The sequence below is a fragment of the Mus pahari genome, chromosome 5, assembly GCF_900095145.1.
Source record: "Mus pahari chromosome 5, PAHARI_EIJ_v1.1, whole genome shotgun sequence".
In the NCBI taxonomy this organism is placed as follows: Eukaryota; Metazoa; Chordata; class Mammalia; order Rodentia; family Muridae; genus Mus; species Mus pahari.
Window position 1 is genome coordinate 126,272,694 of NC_034594.1, and position 24,808 is coordinate 126,297,501.

Here is a 24,808-nt window from a genome sequence, read left to right on the forward strand (position 1 = left end):
AATTGCAGACAAGCCAACACCAGAAAGCCCAGTTTGGATTCTCACTTTACAAGAGATTACATTATTTGTGGTGACAGTCCTATCTAGTCACAAAGCTGTGCTGCAGCCCCAGCTCACCTGTGCCTTGCCACACAGCCTTGAACACAGCACTCAGTTTCTGCTCTCTTAGTCACAGCAAAACAACAGCCGCAGTTCCATCATGGGGTTGTGAGGACACCCGAGGAAAGAAGGCTGCGTAAACGCTGACAACCATAGAGAACTCTGAAGGGATGGGGAGCAAGGCAGACTCACCGGCAGTGCCAGTCGGACAGTGCGTGCACACCACTTCCTTTGTCTTTGGGACAATGGCACAGCTTGAGCCACCAGGGCAGGGACAAGGCTGGCAGTCAGAAGAGGTGCCCAGGGTTGAATCTCCATAGTACCCATCGCTGCATTTCTCACAGTGGGGGCCGGCTGTATTGTCTCTGCAGTCACAGACACCTATTGCAAGAGCAGAGATACACCATCAAGACAGCAACAAGAAGACAATGGGCACCACTGCTAACAGCAAAAGGCCCAGCAGGCCCAGCAGTGGCCACAGGCCTTCTTACCTGTCTCCGGGTCACAGGTCTCACTGTGCCCATTACAGGTACAGAGCACACACGGGCTGTAAGGTCCAAGGCTTGGAGTTTCTCTCCTGTAGCCTGGGAGGCATGTCTCACAGAACTGCCCCCCATATCCCACTGGACAGGTGCAGGACTCCACCCACGTTGCAGGGACTCCGGGCCCAGGGCGAGCACTTTGCAAGGTGACATCATCCAAGTATCCAGCGCCTGTTTGTGGTGTGGAAAAGAGAGTCACTGAGGTGCCTCCCAGCTTCCAGAAGCTCATCACATCCCCACTGAGTAGCTCGTGAAAAGCCAGACCCAAGAGTGCAGGCAAAACTATCAGCTTAGGTTATTCATCGGGAAAGGCAACCAGAAAAAGACATCCAAGACAACCATGTGTACAGGATACTCATGGAGTCGAGGTATGGCAAAGTTTTAGAAACATTACACACACACACACACACACACACACACACACACACACACACACACAGGATTGTATAGCTCTGACGAGTGTGCAACCCGCCCAAAGTCATTATGCCACAAGTCATGATCTGACATTTCCATGAGGAAAAAGAAAGCTATGCTGAGTTAGACCAATGGTCCATTTAATCCAGCAGAACCAACAGCAAAGTGGGCCTTGGAGATACCATCATGGGTAAAGTACATTCCTCCCACGTTATGCAACATGACTCGCTGTTTATATAATTCATGTGGAAACTGACCACCTAGGCCGAAGGAAACTTCTACTGCTGGCTTGAACTTAGCTTTAATAGGTACACAGCTTTTTTCCAGTCAGACCATGAGTTATGATGCACTTCTAATCCCTAAACATTCTTCTGTCTCCCTGATCTAAAAATATTCCCCCTTCAATCTTGCTCCTACTCCCCAATGATAATTCATCTCTTTCCTCTCCTTCAAACTTCTTGAAGAGAATATTCTTTTACTTTTCCGCATTCAAAATCACTGTTCAGAGAGTCCTGGGATCATGCTCAGTTTCCAAGCTAAGCCAAAGCTAAGCTCCTCCCCATCACCTCCTATGCCCATCTAAAGCCCAATGCTGCTCTTGTTCCAAACCTGTAACTATTCTTTCTTCTCCACATTCTCCTCTGTGGGCCTCAGGACACAGACCTCAACTCTGTTTCTAGGATTCCATACCCTTCCTGTTTTCCCAAGTTTACAAGTAAAGGACCAAAATGTAGACAACTTCTAACCTACATTCGTAATCTAAACCTCTTCCAAGGGCCCAGATCCATATTAGTAATTACTTATAAAACATTTCCATCTGGACACTCAGGCAGGGATTTCAAAATTAAGCAAACAAACACCCCAGCACATCCAAGTTTCAGCCTTTACCTTACCCAAGGGGGAAAAAAGCCCTCATTAGTAAGTTCTTGAAGGCATATTTTTAATCCCTTGTTTACACAAAATTAAAGCCAATGTTCACAGGGTAATACGTAGATTCTGATAATTTAGCCAATAGTTCAAATCACTTGATAATTACATGGCAGTAAATAAAAAGAAATGAAGGTTGAAAGTCAAGCAAGTTGAACTAGTAGTTAATAATAAGACTGAGAAAATCTATATACAATGGCATTTCAACTGGCTTATTAATTATAAAATAAGATTGTCACTAATTTTAGTGAATGCTCTCCGGATTTTTGAAGTGTTTCAAAGTATATTTTAATATACACTGGTCATCCTTTGGATCAGTGTGACCACATCAGAACAGGACCTTTTCTTTATCATGAATCCTTTTTTACCCAGTCACCTTCCTAATCAGCCCCTAAATGACATGACAACTTACTCCTCTCACTGTATGTACCACGGATCTTGATAGAGGTCAAGTTGTTTAGGAGCTTCTGAAATTCAAACGGGGAGAGAGCAGGCCTCCAAGGGTAATCCGTTGCTTCATGGAGCCTGGAGACAAGGAAAGGGCACAGAAACTCTGTAAGGGTAATCTGTAAGGAGGTCGTCTCTTGCCACCACAGGCAATACTGACAAGCTAACCATGTAAAAGAGAGCATTGCCAGCTCCTTAGTACAACTGAGAGATAGATACAAAAAAGGGCCCAGCTCCATAATCCATAAGGGTCCTCCCCCCCAGAGAATTTCTGCTGTGTAATCCAGGCTGGCCTTGAGCTCCTGGCAATCCTCCTGCCTCAACCTCCACTGGTCTAGGACAATAAGCATGAGCCACCACAATCTAGTCCAGAAGTTTCCCTTGAGGCCAGATCAGATAAAACAGAACAACAGAAAGCCACGTTCTCTTTCTCAGCTAGTCAGGCTTGAGTTGGCAGAGAACCGTCTCACCTGAAGATGTACTTCACTGCGGTCTCGCTAGGGTAGGAGTTGCCCTGAGCGATCAAGGGCACGGATACTCTCAAGCCAGCTCCTTCAAGCACAAGGTCCTCTGCAGAGAGGCGAGTGTCCCGTCTATCCACTCGGAAGGAGAAGGAAAGGTTCTGTCCGTAACTCAGGACCTGGTTGCCCAGGAACTTCGCTGGAAGGCAGATAATAGGCCGGGTCAGGGTGTGAGGATGTGACCGAGAAAAGCATCTAGAAAGCGGTGTGGCTCTGCAGCCTTACTTACCAGGGGCGATGAAATATCTAGGGAAGTAACTGTCTGAGATCACGGCGATGTCCTGCCTGTCTGAGGACCACTCCAGAGACGCCTCCGAGCCATCTCTCTGTTCCACGCGCCACCCGTCCTCATCTGCAGGTAGGAATGAAGACCCGAACACATTCAGATGACAAGCATCCTATACCCAGGCCCCATAAAGTGTATGAAACTGCACCTTCTATAAGGAAATTACCACCACCACCAACAAAAAATGACCTTATTACAGAACCTATACATACTGTTCCCTGAAAGATACATTTTGCTGTATTTTTATTTATAAAACATTTACAGACACTGCTTACTACAGTACATTCTTAAAACATATGTCCTCATTAAAGGGCCACACAAGAGAAAAACTGCATATTAGTAACATCAAATATCCCTAGCATCAAAAACCCTCTCAAGTTACTGATTAGAAACAAACAAACCAACCAAACTACCCATACAGGACTGGTCTCGGGAGTTCTAGAGGTCTGTGAGGCGGAGCATAAGGGCTACATTACCAATCTGAAAGGTCGAGGAGATATCATAAACACTGTAGCCAACAGCATTTGTGCACACAGAAGAATGCCCGAAGCAGAAGCAGGGTGTGCAGCCTTTAGGATTAGATGACTCCAGATTAAAAAATCCAGGTTTGCATCTGAAAGAGATTAAGGCACCATCAGACACTGCTTTCTCGGGAAATCTGACGCCAAGGAAGTCACAGAGCTAGAGAAAGCTGGAGCTACCTCTCACAGTTGAAGCCTTCAACGTTGTCTTTGCAAACGCATCTTCCTGTTTCAACATTACACTCATCTGTGCTGCCTGAAGGATCGCAGGAGCATGGCCTGTTTGAGGGGAATGGAATAAAATAAAAAGAACACACAGGAAAGAAGCCCCACTCTGAAAGTCAACCCGTTTTACACCACAGCAGGTTTTATACACGGAACATTTCTAAAGGACAGGGTGAACTTATCTTTACATTTGGATTTGGTTTCAGTCAGGAATACTCATCACCGGTGATGAAACCTAATACTGTACACACTAACTTAAAACTAGTGAAAACCGCCAGGCATGGTAGCACACGCCTTTAATCCCAGCACTTGGGAGGCAGAGGCAGGCGGATTTCTGAGTTCGAGGCTAGCCTGGTCTACAGAGTGAGTTCCAGGACAGCCAGAACTACACAGAGAAACCCTGTCTCGAAAAACCAAAAAGCAAACAAACAAAAAACAAAAACAAAACTAGTGAAAACCACTTTCTGAATTCCCCCCAACCCCAGGCCATCACCACTGTGAGTCTAGAAGCTTGAAGCTTGTTGGCCATTACCGCTGGGAAAGTGCTCCCACTACAGTTACTGCTTCTCTGTGCAGATTCAGGACCAGTCTCTGGTTCTGAAAACATTTACCTGCATCCTGCCTCAGTGAGGGAATGGAACCCAGGCTGGCAACGGTCACACTTGTCACCCATCACTCCGGGCTTACAGCTGCACCTGCCGTAACTGTCACACTGTGTGCTGAGAGAACCTAAAATGTAAAGAGTTCATGTTCAACTCCAAGCCTGGACAGATGGGTAATTAAAACCAATGTCACAGCACACACAAGCAGGAGCCAAAAGCAACGCCTGATGACCAGTGCGCCATCTCTGGATGACAGAGAAAATGAGGACCGAACACCAAATGCCAACTCTTTGTAAATCAAAGCTTTATAAGCCCTAACAGTTTAGCATCCCAGGCACACCCCGAAGTAAATCTACCCACCACTCTTGAACAAAACTGTACCCAGTGATACAGTACACACAGACCAGTCACCTCTCTGGAAATCAAATGTCCCTTAAGGCTCCTGTCTAGAATTTTAGTATACAAAGGCCCAAACAACAAGATATTAGCCCAACTCTTAAAAAAAAAAAAAAAAAAGATTACAAGAGACTAAATGCTACGCATCTCTAGACACACACTAACATGCTGTGCACAGCCCAGCTCCCCACGGACATCAGACTAAACAAAATCATTAACAAGGAAAAGCCTTTCACAGTCAAAGTTCAAATGGTCTATGGCCCAGCTGCCAATTATTTACAGAACTGCTCCTTCTTCTATACACACTAGAAAGTTATCCGAAAGTTCAACTTAGCATGAAGGAGGCAGAATGAGACGTTTATAAGATAGAACAGCATACATCATGCCACACTTAACTCTGCACATGCTCAGAAAGCAAAGCTTTCTCTCCTGGGGGTTCAGGAAACTCCTGTTTCAGCTTACTCCACCCACTGGGATGGATGTCACTCACCAACAGGGCTGCAGTGGCACGGAGAGCAGGCTTCAGTGTTTCCCAGGCGGAAGAAGTTCTCCCGGCATCTCTCGCACTTGGCACCATCTGTGTTATCCCGGCAGTTGGTACAGTGGCCACCATGTCCAGTGGAACGGTATAGTTCAGGGTCAAAGTAGCACTCTTGGGATCGGCCATTGCAGTCACAAGCTAAATATACAAGTCATGCCAGATAAGTATATCTTTAAAAAGGAAATACGTGTGTGTATCTGTGTGAGTGAATGTCATGTATGTGTATGGATGCCTGCAGAGGGAGTCAGATCTCCTGGAGCTGGAGTTAGGGGTAGTGGTGAGCCGCCCAACATGGGTGCTTTATTGGGAAATAAACGCTGGAAGACGAGTAAGTGTTCTTAACCTCTGAGTCATCTCTGTAACCTCCAAGACCTATATACCTTTAAGAAAGCATTTTAAAAGACTCCCAACAAAACCAAACTGCAATTTCTTACATCTCTATGACAGATGGTATAGAATAAAAATGACTACCAGGCACATTGTTTATTTTTTAAAAAAACAACCCAGTACGTCAACAAATTCAGAAAGCCTGATCATCCATTACTTTACTAAGAAATATTCATCCTTATAGAAAAAGTATACATAAGAACTCCTATACTCAGAAGAGAATCTGCCTCCCAGTGGCTGTTCATACATAAGAGCCAGGTCAAATGATCGCTTTTCTGTTTTTTGAGACAAGATTTCACTATGCAGTGTTGACTGGTCTGGAACTCACTCTGTAGACCTGGCCTTGAGTCATACATCTGCCTGCCTCTGCTTCCCAGTGCACCCTAGGGGTAAAAGCGTATATAACCACACCCATTTTCTTAACTCTATCTTCTATTTGTAGCACTAACAGCAAGAACTAATTTATCATGCATCTTTCTTTGGACATTTGCCTCAACAATTCAAACACACTAAGACACCAGCTTCCAAGGGGCCAGACTAACCCTTCCAGACCAGGGACCTTGAGACCTGTAGGTTTAAATTAGCATGTCTGATGACACGAGCAGAATCACAGGGAAATCTGGACACTTCAGATCCATCTACTGGGGAACCACAGTTCTAACTAGGTCATTTGTTAAACACAACCGTACTTTAAAACTAAGTAATTGGCTGGTCTTGGCAGTGCACACTCAGGAGGCAAGTTTCTATGTATCTGAGGCTAGATCGGTCTCCACAGTGAGTTCCAGACCAGGGTTACATACTGATCTGGTCTCCAAAATAAAGAAATATTTGAGTCCTTAGTGCTGCTTTTGGTGAGATGATTTTCTCAGACTCAGTCTGTCCAAAGCACATATAAGCTCTTAGTCATCACGTAAAAAAACCAAAAGTTTTGCTTGATTTATGATAAATACTTTTCAAACTATTTTAAAAGATATTTGAATATGTATTTTCTTTCTCTGTACAATGTATCCTATTATAGAATTACAACTGAAAACATTCTTAGAACCTTGAGTTGCTGGCACCAAGTTTGTTAAGTTGGTGCCCCCACCCTTTTCAGTAGCTGTTGTACAGTGCCTTCCCCTTTCACTTGCTACTTCTCTGACCCCAAGCTGTTCTGTCACCTTGCAGTCAATCTAGCCTTCCGGAGTAGTAGTGGGTTGTTGGGATAATGAGGCAGAACAATTCCCACGTCCATTATGCTCCACCCCAAAGCTACAGGCTGTGCTGTGCCTCACTCGTTAATGGCTAGGATGAGAGAAGACAGCCGTGTTCTCCTCTTGTCTACTCCAGTATCCTGATTGTCCTGTCACATCATCCAGGAACTCTACTCTGAGGGGTTAGTCCTGAAGAGACTAAGGAGGAAGGCAAGTTCAGTGAGCTCCTTATCAAAGCCCGTCAGCAGCGAGCTACAGTATCCTGTTTGGACTATGGAGGAAGACAAGTCCAGTGAGCTCCTATCAAAGCCCGTTAGCAGCGAGCTGACAGTATTCTGCTTGTTCCTAATTCCTAGATAAACTAGAAACATGGCATCTGTACACACACACTTCAAATGCACATGTGCTTAGATGACATGTTTTAGGAGTAATTCATGGATCTCTTTCACCAGTCCTCACCTTACAACATCCAGTTACATCAGTGTGGTAATGGGATTAAAGGAGATCCCTGGAATTCTTAGAAATGCTAGAGGAGGCTAAGACTCTGGGCTTTGTTGAGAGAAATTAAAGATGAATAATACAATTTACTCAAGACAGCTCAATGAAAACAGTCAAAAGTCAGGAGGTAGTTCCTTCACAAAGTGCTGTGGTAACTGCTCTAAGTTCCAAGTGTCCCTTTTTCTCAGTCTTTCTATTTCCCAGACCCATGGAGGACTCAAGAACACTGTGGCAGCTTTAAAGTTTGTTCTTATTAAACCTTTCACAGATCATGACTCTATGTTTCCTCTCCGGAGTTCCCCTCTCAGGCTGTGCAGAATAAGCCAAGATGTTATGAAGGATAAGCATGTGTTAACTTCTTCATCTTGACCTTTTACTAGGGCACAGGACCTACCACTTCTTCGGAAGCCACCCAGATTTGCAGGGCAGTGGCTGGGCAAGCTCTTCCCACTATTCTCATTGGTCAGATAAAGGAAAGATGAATCAAGTCAGTGTACGGACACATGCTAACCAAGCTGGCTGCTGGAGTGAAGGAGTCTGAATAAGTGTACATAGCGTGATGCACGCCCACAGATCCCATCAACAATCAACTATGTAGGGGGAAATAATGTCTGCACTTATGTCTGTACATATGTACAGACTTTTCTCTATTGTCCTTATTCCGCAAATAATGTGGGACAATTGTTTGCATGGCATCTGCACTGTAACCAACAGACAGGTGTGGAAGAGAGTGCATGGTCACATGCCAATACTACACCATGAACGTGCATGGACTTTGGTACGTGAGGAAAGTTCTGGAATCCATCTCATACAGATACTGAGAATGGTTGATTTTAAAGGGCCACACAGTGACTTCAGAGGTCACAGTTTAGAGGTGCTACACCGGCCCAGTATTTTGAGTCTAATCAAATTCCTGAACCTCGGAGATTTGGCTTCCAAGTTGATGTTCATGAAGGAAACAAAACCAGCGGGGCTTATTCACAACCAACTTCCTTATCTATCATTTTCCTCTGACGTGCATGTGGCTCAGTACCCTGCTCTACAGAAGCAGTGCCTTTCACAGTTTCCCATCAATGAGGAAGTCACCCTTCCCTCCCTCCTGCTACAGTCCTTAAGGCAATGGGCAGACTACAGCAGCTGCACTCACGAAGGCACTCGCTGGCGCTCTCAGCAGTCGCCCTCCTCCACGGCCGGTCATTGAAGAAAGGCAGGCACTTTTCACAGTCAACTCCATATGTGTTATGTTTGCAGTTGCACACGAGTTTGTCAAACTCGTTCTTTACACACTCGCTGGCATGTCCGTTACACTTACACCTGGAGAGAAGAGAGATAGGAATAGCTAAGCATGGAACTGCTGTGAGATCCTAAAAATGATGCACAAGAAATGTGCATACATCAATCCAAAAGCAACCTAGGAATTCTTTGAATTTTACCATTCAAAAGTATAAACTCAGGAACTTGGCAAGGATAAGCTGAAACACACACACACACACACACACGCACACGCACACGCACACGCACACGCACACGCACACGCACACGCACACACACCCCAAAAATCCCAAGATGGGACATTAACTAGACAGTAGAAAGTCCCTAACAGTTTCTAAGGCACCAGCAGGATGTTTCCTGAAGTCAGGATTGTCGGGAAGCAGCAGAAGACAATGACTGAGAATAACATAAAGTCTGATACCAGGCCACCTGGGTTTTCCTGTCACTTACAATGTGCCTGAACCTCACCTGTAAAACAGAGATGATAGAGCTCCTCTCAGGTCACTGGGAATTGCTCTATTTCTGCACACAGGACTGCACCGAATACAAGTTAATACACGTATCGGTAACCCACCCTCACGAGTGTGCTTCTGACTGAAGGAGGAGGGCCACTGTGATGCTTCACTCCCCATAGATGTCTAGTAGTTAGATGGTCCCTGAGGTTCTCTGTGGGCACGGGTCACTGAAGGATCCCCTAGATGCAAGTATAGCACTGAACTGAGGGCCTGAGGGAACTTGGAGACGTGAATGTGGCTGGAACAGACAATTCTCTCACTTGGCTTCCTTAAAGACAGCAACTCTAGAGCTTCACCTATACCTAAAAATGTCTGTGCACACTGGAGTCATCTCCATCATGCAGAGATGAATCCTGCCTTGATAATTCTGTTCCTATCCATCTCTAAGGCTCCTGTCTTTGGGGATTATACAAACTTAATGTCTCCTGGGACCTAAAACTATACAAATCTAGGGCTAAATGCATCATTGCCTCCAAGTTAAGCACATTTTCTTAGTTTATTGGTGGTAGCACTGTTCTCTTGATCATTAGACCTTAAGGTCATCCTTGACTAAAGACCTGGTTATTTTCCTTTCACAGTAAAATGCACCTATATGTCCCTCTCGATCTGCACGCCATCAGGTGTTTGCTGTTTCATATCCAGATTATACAGCCTCAAAGAGGACTGTACCACACTGCACCTTTACCTGTTTCCACACTCACCTGAGACATTTCTTTTGAATTGAGTCTGAAGGTTAGGATATAAAGTCATGGGCTTCATGGCATCTTCAGAGCTATCTATGTACCACTATCCTCTACTCTCAATGAACACTCATTTTCCTAACCCAGTTTTCATATTACAGCCTTACTCCAAACACTGCCCAATTTCTCAGTGGCTACATTTCAAATCAACCTCACTGAGCAAGCCAGGAAAACCATATACAAAAATAATTTTTCTGCTCTTGAGACTTCATGGGCTAACACCAGAAGAAAGTCTATGATTCTTAGCCTGTCGTCTCTGGCCATAAAGCAATATTTCTGGTTTATAGCTGTGCAAAGATGTCTTCTTCCCATCAAGCAGAATTATACTCTGAACTTCTGCTAATACACAGTCATTCTCCTACACTCAATCCCACCTTCGACTCAAATCCCACCTGCCCCTTAAGACCCATCCAGACCCCACCTGCTCCTCTAGTCTTGCAGTTCTGTATCTGATTCATGACATTTTTTGTTGTTGTTGTTTTGAATATACACGGGAGCATTGGCACAAGCTGAGTGTCCAACATCCTCCCCCAAGTGCTTGAGAAATGGAAGTTTCTGGATTCTTGAACTCTTTCAAAACCAGACTGCTGTATCTTGGGAGTGGGACCAAGTCACAGCATGAATTTCATGGCCTGAAGATAATTTTACACAACAGTCAGGGACCAGGATTTTGACTTGACATCACATGAACACCAGAAAATATTTTACTCTGTAACATCAAGTATTGTGTGCTGGTTAGTTTTTCTATCAACTTGGCATAAGTGTGGGGAATCTGGGAGGACCCTCTATGATAGTGACGCCTCTATCTGATTGACCTGTAGGTGAGTCTATGGGCATTTTCTTGAATGATTGATGTAGGGAGAGCCAACTACTGTAGGCAGTAGTGCTATGACTAGGCAAGGATCCTGGATTATGCAAGAAAGCAGGCTGAGCAAGCCATGGAGAACAACCTAGCAAGCAGCACCCTCCAGGGCCTATGGCTCGGTTCCTACCTCCATGCTCCCACCCTGCTGGAGTTTCTGCCCTGACTTCCCTCAGTGATGGACTAGAATCTGGGATTTTAAGAAGAATAAACCTTTTCCTTCCCTAACTTGCTTTGGGTCAGGACATTTTTCACAACAACAGAAAGCAAACAGAAATCTACTACCTTGAGATTAGGGACACTCAGCCTATGCTTCAATTTTACTTATTTAAGAATTATCCTTAACTGCCTCCTAAGATCCAAGAAGGTCAAGGCTTCTCCCTTAGGCAACTGCTCTGCAGAGCCTATTACTGGATTCTGCACTTAAATGGCCAATAAATGTAGATTTAACAAGGTTTCGGAAAACGCAGTTGCTTAGCTTCCAGAATGAGAAGATCTGATAAGAAAACTCTTCTAGGTTATGGCTTGTCTTTCCAGATCCACATGGTCCCTCCCTAAGTTCTAATAAAAGTCATAAACAAGTTCTACATCAAAGTCCCACCACCATCAAGGCAGATTTAACAGCCCACTCACCTGCCGCCCACAGCAAAGTCTGAGATTGCATAATAGTAAGACTTGAGAACTTTGGGGTCGTTAAACACTTCATCTCCAAAGGTGTTCAGGCGATTGAGCGTCACTCTGATGTCAGTGGCAGTTACCCATTCCTGCCAGGAAGCAAAAAAATAAATATTAAAAAAAAAAAAAGGCAAGTAGACACATGAAGAGAAGCTAAAGATGAGAGATGCACTTGACAAACTCTTCTAAACAGTTCCTATGTCAATCAAGATTGTGTTCTGCTACATCAGTGAACTACTGATAGTTTTTCCCTGATAGTTTTCTCCTTGACTCCTCTGCAGTTAACACCATCACTTCACAACCTGGATTTTCCAAAGGTGAGGGCACTGCTGTTTCTTCCTGAGTTGACTGAAAGGGCTGAGCAAAGCTCTCTTAGGCAGCAGACAGAGACGTAAGCACAAGGTCATGTGTGAGCATACTGACCGGAGCTCACTAAGTGCAGTCTGGGTTTGTTGTGATCTTTTACACAATGTCACCTCCGCTAGTCTTCCCAGGCCATTCTACCTTAAAGTTATCACCACTTCATTGTTTTGCTGCTGTCACTCATTTCCACACTGTCGATTGTCACCCGATCAAATGGATCAGAGGGTAGGAATCTGGCCATTTTGCTCAGTGCGTGGTCCCTCAGGCTTGGCACAAAGTCAATGAATCTATGTCAGACCAAGTTGAAAGGTGTACCGTAATGGCAGCAGACAAGAATAAAAGTTGCGTTATTACCCTGATTTTTATGATATCTAAGCTCTTATAATAACCATGTTTTCATTGAGCTAACTTTATCAGATGCTCATACTGCTATTAAAATGACCCCAGTGACTCTGTCAGCCAAGGCCACACCCTGGGCAGTCTGTCTCCATGCTGGCTCTGGGCTTGGATGTACAGCTGGTTTTGGCAGAGGGGACATCAGTCAATTTGACACAAGCAGAGGCTCAATAGGGACTATTTGTGATGCCAAGGGACTTGTCCTCACTGTGGAAAAAAGCCTGCTCTGGTCTCCTGAACATGGAAGATCACAGAGGAAGAGAAAGACTCAGCCCCCAGTTGACCCGGCTGGTGAGTGGGCCCAAACCCAAAGATGGCACTCCAACTCAAGTCCAGGAGACTGTTGGGCACTGTGTGTCAGACTCACCCTCACAGATGTACAAGCAGGGGGACTGATGCAGATATCTATGCTTCTAGAGGGCTCTATGGGACCAGCGAGTGCACTCCAGATAAAGAACCACTGCCTTAGGCTATGCCAAACACCTGGCAACGTGGAGAGCTCGTAAAAAGTAATCTTCGGGAAGCTTCGAGCATAATTAGAATGGAGAAGATGATTTCACTGTATCCAATCTTGGAACTCAATAACAACTCCCACCTGGGGCCATAATGGCAGGAATCTGTTAGTTGTCCATAACGTAAATAGCTAAACACACCTCTGCTTAATGCTAATAATACCTTCCAAGGTTCCATCTTTACCACAGCTCTCCTTTACAAAGGAGAAGGAAAGCTCACAGGGCGCCACTGAGTCAACTGCCTACAATATAAATATCTTATTCATCAATATGAATATCTTAAGAACGGAGACTCTGGGGCTCAGTGTTGGCTCTGCCGCTTACAACTGAAAGCTGGGGCAATTTACATCCTTTCTGAGCTCTGATTCCTCATCTGTAAAAATGAAGATAAGAAAAAAACACCCAACTTACAGAGTTACGAGGGTTAAAAGACTTGATATACACCTAGACACCACAACACTGCTCAGGCATCTATAGCTGAGAACACATTGCACTACAGCACAGCTAAGTGCTAACACACAGGTACTGTAACAGAGGCTAAGAACCACAAACCAACACACCCTGATGATACTTGGCCAGTGAGACCAGAGACCTTCTCCTCCATCTCTTCAGTCAGAGAGAAGGCAGCTTACTCTGATCAACTAGATGTCACATCTGCTTACCCGATTTGGCCCCGGGCTATGAGAACCAGGGCTCTTATATCCACACACACGTAATTAAAGCTACTACACAATGAAAGGAACGTTCGAAGCATTCTTAACACATAGTCTCACTAGTTTCTAGGGCATGAAGAGCAGCAAACTGCAGAGTCCCTCCAGGGCAGCTGCTCAGGACAGGCTGGTGGGCATGCAGGCAGCAAAGGAGCCAGAAATCCAGTTACAACCTCAAACACCTCTCTTCCTGGCCCCACTGCAGACACTGCAGGCCAGGAAACAGAATCAACCAAAGAAACAAAAGCATCAGACATCTGCTGTCTCACCTCTCCTGACGCTTTCTTTCCGTCTTCAGTTATTCCATCTAAGTTAGCTGTTCTCTCTGTCCTGTCATCTGCATCACAAGAACCCTTCTCTGAAAGGCATTGGCTAATGGATTTACTCTCCAGACAGCCCAAAAGAGTACAATGGGTGGGAAACCGGACATACAGAAAAATATATCCTCATCTTTTGGTTCTACCTACAACTATACAACCAAATCAGAAGGTGTCCTTGAATGTAGTAACAAATTACAGGGCTGGCGACAGGTCTCAGTGGGTAAGGATGTCTGTGGTCAAAGTTCAACCCCCAGGACCAACATGGTAGAAGGTCTTGCATGTTGTCCTCTGGTCTACATGTGGGGTGTTACCGTGTACATCAGTGCTCTCTCATATACATACAAAACAAATAAATATAAGATAATAGTAATTATAATAAACTCCAGAGACAGAGGCTGAGAATCCGGAAGCAAAAAGCCCAGAAGAACCCCTTTTCATGAAATGGGAGTAGCATTTGCAAAGTCACAGCTAGTCCTTCCTTCTCTCCTTGGTCAGCCAATATAGACGGCTCCCATTTAGATACTTACAACACCATGCAAACAGATGTGTCATCAGTGTCTGTATCAACATACTAAGAAGGACACGGGATCCTTGCTCTTCCATGAGCACATAGCCGGAACATGCGAGAAGTTTAAAGAAATCTGAGCAGTGCACAGAGATTCCATGTGAGGGTGTACAGGGATACGCACACAGAACAGATGAAAGGAATCCTTGATTTGTTTTATTATTAGATGGGGAAAGGTTTTTAGTGTGATGCATAAGCACAGTGCCAAGGTACCCTAACTGTAATCCTGACTCTAGAACTCAACTTCTCAGGTGATGAAGAAAGAGTTCTCACAGTGCCTATTGGCAGTACAGACAAGTGTCCTTGTGTCGTAAGGAAGGAAGAAGAGAATCTTAAATATCTTGCATTAGCTGTTCCCCATTGCTAATTTTAAAAATATACCTTTTATTTTCAAATAAAATCAAGTCAAGGAACAGTTACGAAAGGATGCAAGAAAAATGAGAGATTATTTCAAATACCTTATTTTATTTACTTGGGGAATGGGCAGACAGTGAGAAGTTCCAGCAGGGAGAGGCATCTCCCATCATCAAGTCTATGACCTCAGATCCTCTAGGACCCACCAAGTAAGAGAGAGCCAACTCCCACGCATTGGCCTCTTGACCTACACACATGCTATTGTGCTTACACACACATAGAGACAAAATAAATTTCAAAATGTAAAAGAATTAGATTCTTTTTGAGACAGGATCTCACGTATCTCAGGTTGGCCTTGAACCAGCTACCTAGAGGCACTGGTGACTAAGCAGTCGTCAGAAGCGAAATGTTCCCTCCTCAAGAGCACAGACTAAAGTTAAAGCTGTTCAGTTTTAATAATATTTGCGAAGAGGCTGAGTGTGGGGGTGTACACCCATAATCTCAACACTGGAGAGGTGGAGGCTAGAGGGTCAGGAGTTCAAGGCTATCCTCAACTGCATACATGGGCAGACTTTGTCTCAATAAACCTCCTTAAACTAACATGTGTTTTAGGAAAGTTACACCCTGGGATATATTTTTAAGAGGAAAATAACATAAGAACGCATGTTCCCAAGGCGGTGGGAAGAAAATGGCTTTTTTTCACTTATAGATAACACACAGGAGAATGGCATAAAAATCTAGCCACCCACATGACCGCTCACTTGGGTAGAGCAGCCGGCTCCCACACTACCCTGTGGGTGCCTACCTGGAGCACAGGGCTGTTGTCAAAGTTGTAGGCACTCGGCCGTCCTTCCAGGGTTGAAAAGGCCACATTGCCGCCAGTGAGGGGAGAAATGTCGCTGAATTCATCAGTACACAAGGCCTGCTGCTCGTCCCCTCCGGTCCTGATGAAGCCACGGTTAGCCTTTGAGTATGTGTTCTCACAGGACCCACTGTAGTACTGGTAAGGAATCCAGGGCCCATCTTCCCGAGTGCGCTTATAAATGGCGAAGCTCTCTGGACGGCTGGTGTGGAACTTGAGGCGCACATAAGTGATGTCAAAAGCCTTTCCTGTGGAACAAACATCAGAGCACTTAAGTCCTGTGGATGAAGATAAGAAAGGCTCCCATTGCTAACTAGCTGTGAGGCTTGATGAAGAGGAAGGAACCCAGCTTTAGACCAGGAAGACCTCAGGACACCAGACACACTGGTGGCCCCGTAGGCTCATCTAAGCCTAGAAACTGCACATTTCCCCACAAGTGGTTCTTAACATAGGCCATGAAAACTTGTGGAATAAGTGCAGTACTAATACATTTTAAAATAAAACTAAATAATGAGCTCATCTATTCTTACTGCTGGTGCTTCATTGAACGCTGGTAAGAAGGAGGCTGTTTGGGACATGAACATGAAAGGAGAAAAAATCTCATTCAAAGGCTTAGCAAAGAGACATAAAAAAGAGAAAGGTTCTAACTGAAGATGTTCACAAGAGAACATGTGAGAAGCCAGCTCTGAGCAACCAAGGGCAGGAGGAGGAGGAGGAAGGGGGAGGGGAGGAAGAGGAGAAAGAGGAGGAGGAGGAGGAGGGGAGGAAGAAGAGAAGGAGGAGGAAGAGGAGGAGGAAGAGGCATCATGGCTGCTGCCAGCCCTCTTGAAGAAGAGCCAGTGGGTCGGGAGGGAGTCCCTGCACAGCCAGGGCATGGTCAAAGGTTTGGGTGGCAAGTCCTCAGACAACACGCAGCTATTTACTCCTCACCCCAGCTCTCATGAGGTCCTACAACACATTTGCTTTGTCTAGGTCACTGCTATACCAGAGACACACGGTGACCACAGCTGGGTCAACAAGTATTTGTTCAGCGCAACACCACACCCAGTCCTGTGAGATACACTGGGCACAGGATGTGTATAGACCATCTCTGCTCTCAAGGAGGTGGCATGTACTCCCCCTATGTGAAGCACCTCTTAGGAAAAAACCACCCTGACCTTCTCCTGTGCAGGGCAGGGGCTCCTGCCCTCTGAGATGCTCAAGGAGTCCTCTGCTGTCCAGCCAGGCCAGAGTCTCCTACACAGCTCTATCCACAGTAAGGCTGATTTTCTCAACCGGTCCAGATCAGAGAAGAGATTTAATAACTGCCCCTGACACACACACACACACACACACACACACACACACACACACACACACACAAGCATGCAAGAAGAACACAGGACAATGCTCTATGAGGCCTGTGCTCAGGCCTGGCTCCTTTACTGTCTGGTTTCTCTGTAGCAATTTCTCTTTTATAAAGATGAGGACAATCCTGCCCATCCACTCTTGCATACCCTTGACCCATTATAAAGTTCTAGGAAGTGTAAATCAATATTATAATAGAGTTTATGAAGACAACTCTTGAACTAAGGGTTTGAACCTATTCAGACAAGGACCTAACTGAGCCAGGGGCTACTTAGTAATTACATTCACCGAAGAACATTCCACAAATACAGACCTCCCTAAGGTACCCACATAGCACTTTTCCAAGCAGGTCACACATAACAGTTTCTACAGCTCTGTTGAAAGAACCATTGTCTCTGCTAAATCAAAATATGGCAGGCCACGAGGATGAGACTGTTGTACAGTATGCATGGTATTCCAGAAACTTACTATCTAAGACATTCCAACAAGGCAAACAGTTGATTCTGCCCAGGAGTAGGTGGCTTGGGATTCTAATGGGTTTCCACATTATCTTGAGTTTCTTCTTTCCCTACCTTTCTGACATCTCTGTGCTTTTTAGCACCCTGACCTATGGCAGACACCTTCTGAAATAAGTTTGCATACAAGACCCCTCATGTGTTCATAGCAGCAGAACACCAAGAGAGCTACACAAGAAACGGTATGAAGGGGCCAGGGCATGCAATCATCCGTGTTACTGAGATTATGACGACTGTGAATGATTGAGACCTGAGAGCTCCCATGTCTGCCTCTGTGTCTCCTTCTCCCTGCCTGCCCTCCCTCTATCTTACCAGATTTCCTACCTCTTATTGGTCTGTCTTATAATTCCACACTGGCAAAGTGAAAACTAATTCAATAGTAGGTGGATAGAAAATAAGTCCAGGTTCTGATTTCCAATCCAGTGAGTCTGCCACACCATCATTTCATCATGGGATCAAGCAAAACAAGACACTGTGGCTTTAAGGAGCAGGAACCAGATCAAATGACTGAGGAAATCTTAAATTCTAGATGCATCACCTCTTGTTCGGGCATAAGAAGACAAGCCATTGGTACATACAGTCTACAGAAAATACTTAGCGTCTGAGAGTTCTGCTGCCCTTCTCCCTCCCCTGCCACATGTTCCCCTTAAACAAAACAAAACCCTCAAGTGCAGATGTTTAGAATGGAACACTCAAAATTAATTCCTATGTTCTGTTCTGAATCCTACAGTCCATGCTGGCTGAAGTGATGGAGAAGGGGAGGGGGCTGCCTGAACAATGGGAATGCAGCCATGCTCCCAGCAGGGCCAAGCCAAGGAATTCTGCTGCAGCCTCCTACGTGGTAAAATATTTCTAATCTCCCTGAGTAGGGAGAAGCTCTTCCTGTCTCAGAGTTGGATGCAAACACTGACTGCCAGGGGAACATAAACGTCTCTCTGTTATGTGCAGTTCAGAGGAATTCCATGAGGACCTTGTGAAACAACTGCCTTTACAGTTTACTGATGAATGATAATGGCCATACAGAACTTTCCAGGATTCCAACATGCCTTCCAAGGGCTGAATCAGAACCAAAGAAGTCCCTTCTAAGGAACCAAATTAGGTGCCACGGGGTTCACTTTTGAACTTACAGGCTAACTCTCGAGAAATCAGAAACTGAACTCTCTCTCTCTCTCTCTCTGAAGTCAAGACTCGAGAACGTTAACACTAAGAAAGCTATAGAACAGTCGATTAGAGACGGTGTATGTTTAGGCTACTAACTAGGCCGATCCAAACAGTTAACACAAACAGTAGACACAGAAAGCCACTGTTTGAAAACGTTCTCAGGGTTGTGAGCAGAGAGTTCCCAGGACGGCATGTCCAGCTGTGCACCAGCTGCCACTGCTGCACCTCCGAGATGACTACACACAAACACGAGGCCACCAGTCCACATGGTCCAGAGCCAAGTCAGGGCTGGGTTTGGGATCTTCAGGCCAACCCAGGAGAAAGGACTGGGACAGATAAGCACATCCAGGGCGTGTTCAGGAGAGCTCCTCCATCCTGAGGGCCTGAACGAAGAGCTGGGTTCTTCCAACTGCATCATCTTTCAAATAAAATGTTGAAAGACAGGAAGGAGAGGAAGAGGAAAGAGAGGGGCAACTCATTACTTTCCCTTAGATTTCGGCAACTGTTCACGGTCTCACCCTTGGTCAAGTAGCCAAATACTATCAGAAGAAGGGCACAGGCCCCCAGAAAGTACATTTAAATTACGACAATTTTACAAATGGGACAACCTTGACAGTTTTCTAGCAAACGGTAATTTTCAACTAAACTTATTGTAACAAATACAATGGAGCTTTCAATCTGAGAAAGTCTCCTCTCAAATGCATGGCCTGGGCCTTCAACAGTCTTATTTTCCAAGTGTGCGTAATGAGCACATCCCTTCACATTTGTGCCACATTATAACCCAGACCCGCTAAATGCAGAGACAGAATACGGGAAGCCAAAGTATTTAGATTTTTTTTGTAAAAGTTAGTCTATACATCAAAGGCCATTTATAAGAACCATGGTATATGTCCCTATGTAGCTAAAGAGAATAACATGTTTTGAAGTGAATGATATGGTTTTGGAGATAAAAACACCCCAATTTCTAAGAAAATTAGGTTTTTCTATAAAGTATCAAACTTGAAGTTTTGGTGAAGGACACAATTCTGCCCTCTCCCTGCTATTCCCCCCCACCCCACCCCCACCCCCCAAAAAAACAAACCACTTGGTACTATCCACCTGTACTGCCAAGGAACAGGCTCTCCAAAGGCTACATAGTCTTTAGTAAACCGAAAGGCCACACTATTGTGACTCAGCCTGGTTATTAAACATGGCTATCTCATCTGACAGCCACTGCACAGACAGACTTCTTAACTAATACTAAAATCTCAAGCATGCTTGGAAGGTCATTTAAAATAGGTGCAAATTACCATTAGAGACTGCCATTTTTCCATTACGAAGTATCAGATGTATTTATCCTAATCTGGGCACCTCCTCTGCCACTTCATGTTATAGCTTCCGAAGAAGAGATTAGATGACCAAGTGAAAGTCCGAGCCAAGGGCTGGCGGGAACATGGCTGATTACCCCAAGCCTCGTGCTGACAGGACTTACTACAAGCCCTGATCCAGACTAGTGGGTCACAACATGCCTGAAATCCTTTAGCCGAGCTAAAGGAATGAGGCCAGTCCTTCCTCCCACTCATCTGCACACTCAGGGAAAAAAAAAAAAATCGACTCACTCTGCTAAGCCAAGTTCTAGCTGTGGGAACCGACTGACGGGAGGGAGGCAGACAGTGACAGCAGATGATTAAATTTACTGAGCGAATAAAGTAAGCAAAACTACATATGCTGCAGTAGAGAAACTACACATGGGAAAGTGAAAGAAAGAAGACATCAGCATTTGCAGGTCTTTATTGCTCTGTGCTGTCTTATCTGCACAGAAGGGTGAGCATCAGTAAAGGAGTCGTGAACAGATATCCTGATGGTAAAAACCTTCCAGCATCTAAGGATAGCAGTGTAGTACAAACCAAGACCAACTCCAATAACCTTCCCTGATCCCCACAATACACAGAGCCATGGAGGGTTAAAGAGTGCAGCTTTGTTTCTTCATTAACTATTTAGTCAGTGAATTACCCCAAAGCTCACCGTGACAAACTTCTGAGAATATTCTAACCTTTCATTTTGTAAGAATTCCTTTTACTGACTGTTTTTGTAGCTCCCAATGAACACATCCCCTTTCAACTCCCCACAACCATGTTCTGCTTGTATCTCTCATCCATACAAGAAATTCCTATAAAACCACTCATGGCTAAGTACAAGATGGCTTTCTCAGTTTTCATGGTTGTGTCTTCATTTCTTACCACAGCCACCCACCAGGGCGGAGTTAACAGTCTTCACTGGTCCTGAGAATTGTATAGATCCAAATTCTTCCATTCACTCAGCTAATATTTACCGAACGTTAATATGTGCCAGTTAGTCAATATTCTAAGCGTGAGGCCACATCAGAAAAGAAGATCCATATGGTGCCAAGCAGGTGTAGTTCACCGTCTAGTGGATGTCAGAGCGGGGCTAGGGCTGGAATAAATAAACACTAATGCTGTGAACTAGAGGAAAGGCTCCGTCACTGCTTGCCATGGGGAACTTCAAGGACTTGAGTTTGATCTCCAGCCCCGACGTAAAGGCCAAACAGGCTTGTGCCTACAAAATCCCAATGCAGGCTGATCCCTGGGACTTGTTGGCTAGCCAGCCCAGCACAATCAGTGAGTCCCTGATCCTAATGAGGGGCCCTGCCTCAAAAAACAAAGTGTGGGGCTCCTCAGGAATGGTATCTGATTGTGAATTCCAGCCTCCACAAGTACACACTCCCACAACCATGAGCACTCATCATAAGCACAAACACACACACACACACACACACACACACATTATATATGTCAGATGATGGACAGTGTGAGAGGGAGGAATGCTATCTAATGACATTGCATTCTCAGAGGTGACCTCACTAACATGGCTATGGTGATATCTGAGCACAGACCATAAGTGGAACACTGCAACTCATGGGTGAGAAGCCTTCTTAGGACAAATGCAAATGCCCTGAGCCTGCCAGCAAGCTTTAGTTAGGGAGTGGTCAGGAGGTCAGTATGAGTACGGTGGAAAGCACTAGGAGACGGGGCAAAAGGACACAGGACTTTGTAGGTCATTGCAAAAACCTGGTTCTTACTAGGTGACAGTCCACTGGAGAACTCTGTAGGCAAATGTACATGCTCGGCTACTGTTCAATTCTATATATTTATAGTTGTGTGTGTGTGTGTATAGTTGTGTGTGTGTGTGTGTGTGCAGCTTTACACACACTATGTACCTGTGGAGGTCAGAGGACAACCTCGTGAGATCTGGGCTCACATTTAAGTTGCTCGGCTTGTGTGCAAATGCGTCTGTCTGGCCACTGGAGCCACTTCACCACCCCCTAGCCCCCCAACCCTCCAGCCTCCCACCCCCGACTAGTACATTTTATAAGAGTCACTTGTGCTACTGTACGGGCAAAGCACTCTCTAGCTGGGCTGGAAAAAACAAAAAAACGTTGCAACAATCTAGGCAAGAGATAGCAATAGATTGGTCCAAGGATGCAGGAATAAGCAGTGGTCAGACTGTAGACAGATTCTGAGTGGTCCATAGATGAGCTTTAGTTACTGACTCGCTATTAGGCATAAGCTTTGGTTGATGCAATTGAAAAGGCGAAGCTGGCACTTACTGAAACAACTGCAGGGGGAGATTGAGGAAACTGGAGCTTACTGTGGGTACCTGTCGGAGGTGCCTATGAGGTACTACGTGGGGATGTCAAGCGTGCGTCACCACACACGAGTCTGGAGCTGCGGGGGAAGCTCCATGGTAGAACACTTCCCTGGGTTCAAACTCCACTACCACCGGAACAGACAGGCCAGTGCTGAAGTTGAGGAAGACATATAGGCAGGAGAGAAAAAAAAAAAACAACTGGATGTCCTCAAGAATTAGTGTTCAAAGACATGGAGTCAGACAAAAAGGTCCTTTAACTAGATTCAGACGTGAGGACAGATGGACACTGGGACTCATGAGAAATAGCTACTAAAGAAAGAGAGAGTTTTATTTTTTGAGATGATATTCCATCATTTCCCCCTCCCTTTCCTCCCTCCAAGACTTCCCTGCTCTCTTCCAAATTTATGACCTCTTTTTCCATTAATTGTCATTACATCAGGTGTGTGTGTGTGTGTTCTGGAATACATATAAGTTCATAAACACGCCCTGCCCAGTCTCTACAATGTTACTTGTATGTAAACGGTCTCAGGGCTGACCATCTGGAGAGCCAACTGTTCTGTTTTTCAAGAAGAGAACCCAGCTGAGTCGATTATTTCTGAAAGATCAAGAAAGATGGAGACTGCACTCTGGCCACTAGATTTCACAACCCGGAAGTCTCTACTATCTCAACAAGTGCTGGTAGAATGTTAGTTAGAAACAAAGAATGTTGGGTTGGGTTGGGTTGGGTGGAGCGGGGCGGGGTGGGGTACGGATCAGAGCCAGCTAATAAAGACAATTTCCAAGTAATTTTGTTATAAAGAATAGTAGCTGGATAGGAAAAAAAAGAAAAAAAGCCCTAAGGACAAATTCCTTAAAAAAAAATTAATGTGTGTGTGTCTGTGTGTCTGTGTGTCTTTCAGACTTTCCACTTTGTATGCCTAACAGCAAGCACCATTGCCATCTGAGCCATCTCCCTAGTCCTGAAACTGTCTTTAACAAGGCTAGAAGGTAACTGTCTTGTACTCATGGAATGACTCAATATGCCTGGAGTTTCAGTGAACACTAAGTTTTCCTGACGGGACAGATGGGACAGAGTGAGTCCAGCATGCTCACCTTGGCCTAGAGTGAAGCCCAGGGGGACAGCATTAACAAGGAGTCCCAAGAGAGAAAGAAGGAATAACAGACATTTCAGGGTCACTGAGTGACTCAAAAAATATTTAATTTTATGTATACATATGTGCACCAGGTATATGCAGGAGCCTTCGGGTGTCAGAAGATAGTTGTGAGCCAATATTCGAGTGCTGGGAAAAATCTGGGTTCTCTGCAAGAGCAGAAGGTACTTATCAATACTAAGCCAAACAGTTCAAACCCAGCAGAGTCCCAGAGCCCTCCCCCATTCTACATAGCCTGTGCTAGGCTTTTCGCATATAGCACTCTCCGTATCCTGACCCCGAGTTAGGCACCAAACTGGCAGTGAGTATCACCCAGAAAACTTGTGAAAACGGCAAATAAATCTAACATCTTAGTTCTAAAAAACTTCATTTTATATCCAACCAGTGACTTTTATATGCAGTTATGTTTGAGAACTACGTCCCTGCAGTGACGGCTAGTGTTAGTGGTCAAGCAGACACAATTTGGAATCAGCTTTGAAGGAAGTCCCCGTGAGGAACTGTCTATATTATGAAGGCTATGTGTCTGTGAGGGGTTTTCCTAACTTAGTTAACTGAAGTTGGAAGACCCACCCTGAAGATGGGCAGCACCATCTCTTGAGCTCGGTCCTACACGGAAGGCAAAAAAGAGAGTGAGCTGAGCATGCGCTCACTTACCAACCAGCCTCTCTGCTCTTGACCGCAGATGGAACTAGCTGCTTCAGGTCCTGCCACTTGACTTCCAGGCAACAATGCACTATAGCCTGGGACTGTAAACTTAAATAAACCTTCTCTCGCCTAAGTTGTTTGCGGGGCATTTTATCTTTGCAACAGAAACATGTGCTATAAGCACTTTCATCTCAGTTCTCAGACTTTAAATGAGTCAGAGAGAAAATACCCGAATGCGGGTGTTACACTGTAGAATGAATGGGCCAAACCCAAGCCACTCCCTTCACTTTCACAGGTGACACATTTCAAGGCAAAACGTGTAGCAAGTGTCCACCGCAGACAAATACAGGCCGCAAACGCGACAGGGGCTGGTTACTCAGTGCCCTTAGGCTTGGAGTGACCAAACCAGCTGAGTCCAACCCCCATCACATCTCTTTCCCAAGTCAGTTTCCTCACGGTTGTACTTCTTAGGCCAATAAATATACATTTGATGCTTAGAAAACTAATCGGCCATCATTGGGAAGAGAGGCCCCTTGGTCTTGCAAACTTTATATGACCCATCACAGGGGAAGGCCAGGGCCAAGTAGTGGGAGTGG

General features: G+C 45.1%; 1 protein-coding gene across 1 annotated transcript in view; it reads right to left on the reverse strand.

The window, feature by feature from the left end:
* Positions 1-24,808, reverse strand: part of Lamc1 (laminin subunit gamma 1) — a 115,448-nt gene that overhangs the window by 28,135 nt on the left and 62,505 nt on the right. Inside the window, exons 2-13 of the mRNA XM_021197220.2 lie at positions 15,689-15,993; positions 11,622-11,752; positions 8,747-8,913; positions 5,471-5,659; positions 4,594-4,711; positions 3,938-4,036; positions 3,713-3,849; positions 3,180-3,302; positions 2,900-3,089; positions 2,395-2,507; positions 591-812; positions 292-480 (exon numbers count right to left, since the gene is read on the reverse strand). Of these exons, the coding sequence (XP_021052879.1) occupies positions 292-480; positions 591-812; positions 2,395-2,507; positions 2,900-3,089; positions 3,180-3,302; positions 3,713-3,849; positions 3,938-4,036; positions 4,594-4,711; positions 5,471-5,659; positions 8,747-8,913; positions 11,622-11,752; positions 15,689-15,993 (1,983 nt within the window). The remainder of the gene's footprint in view (positions 1-291; positions 481-590; positions 813-2,394; positions 2,508-2,899; positions 3,090-3,179; positions 3,303-3,712; positions 3,850-3,937; positions 4,037-4,593; positions 4,712-5,470; positions 5,660-8,746; positions 8,914-11,621; positions 11,753-15,688; positions 15,994-24,808) is intronic.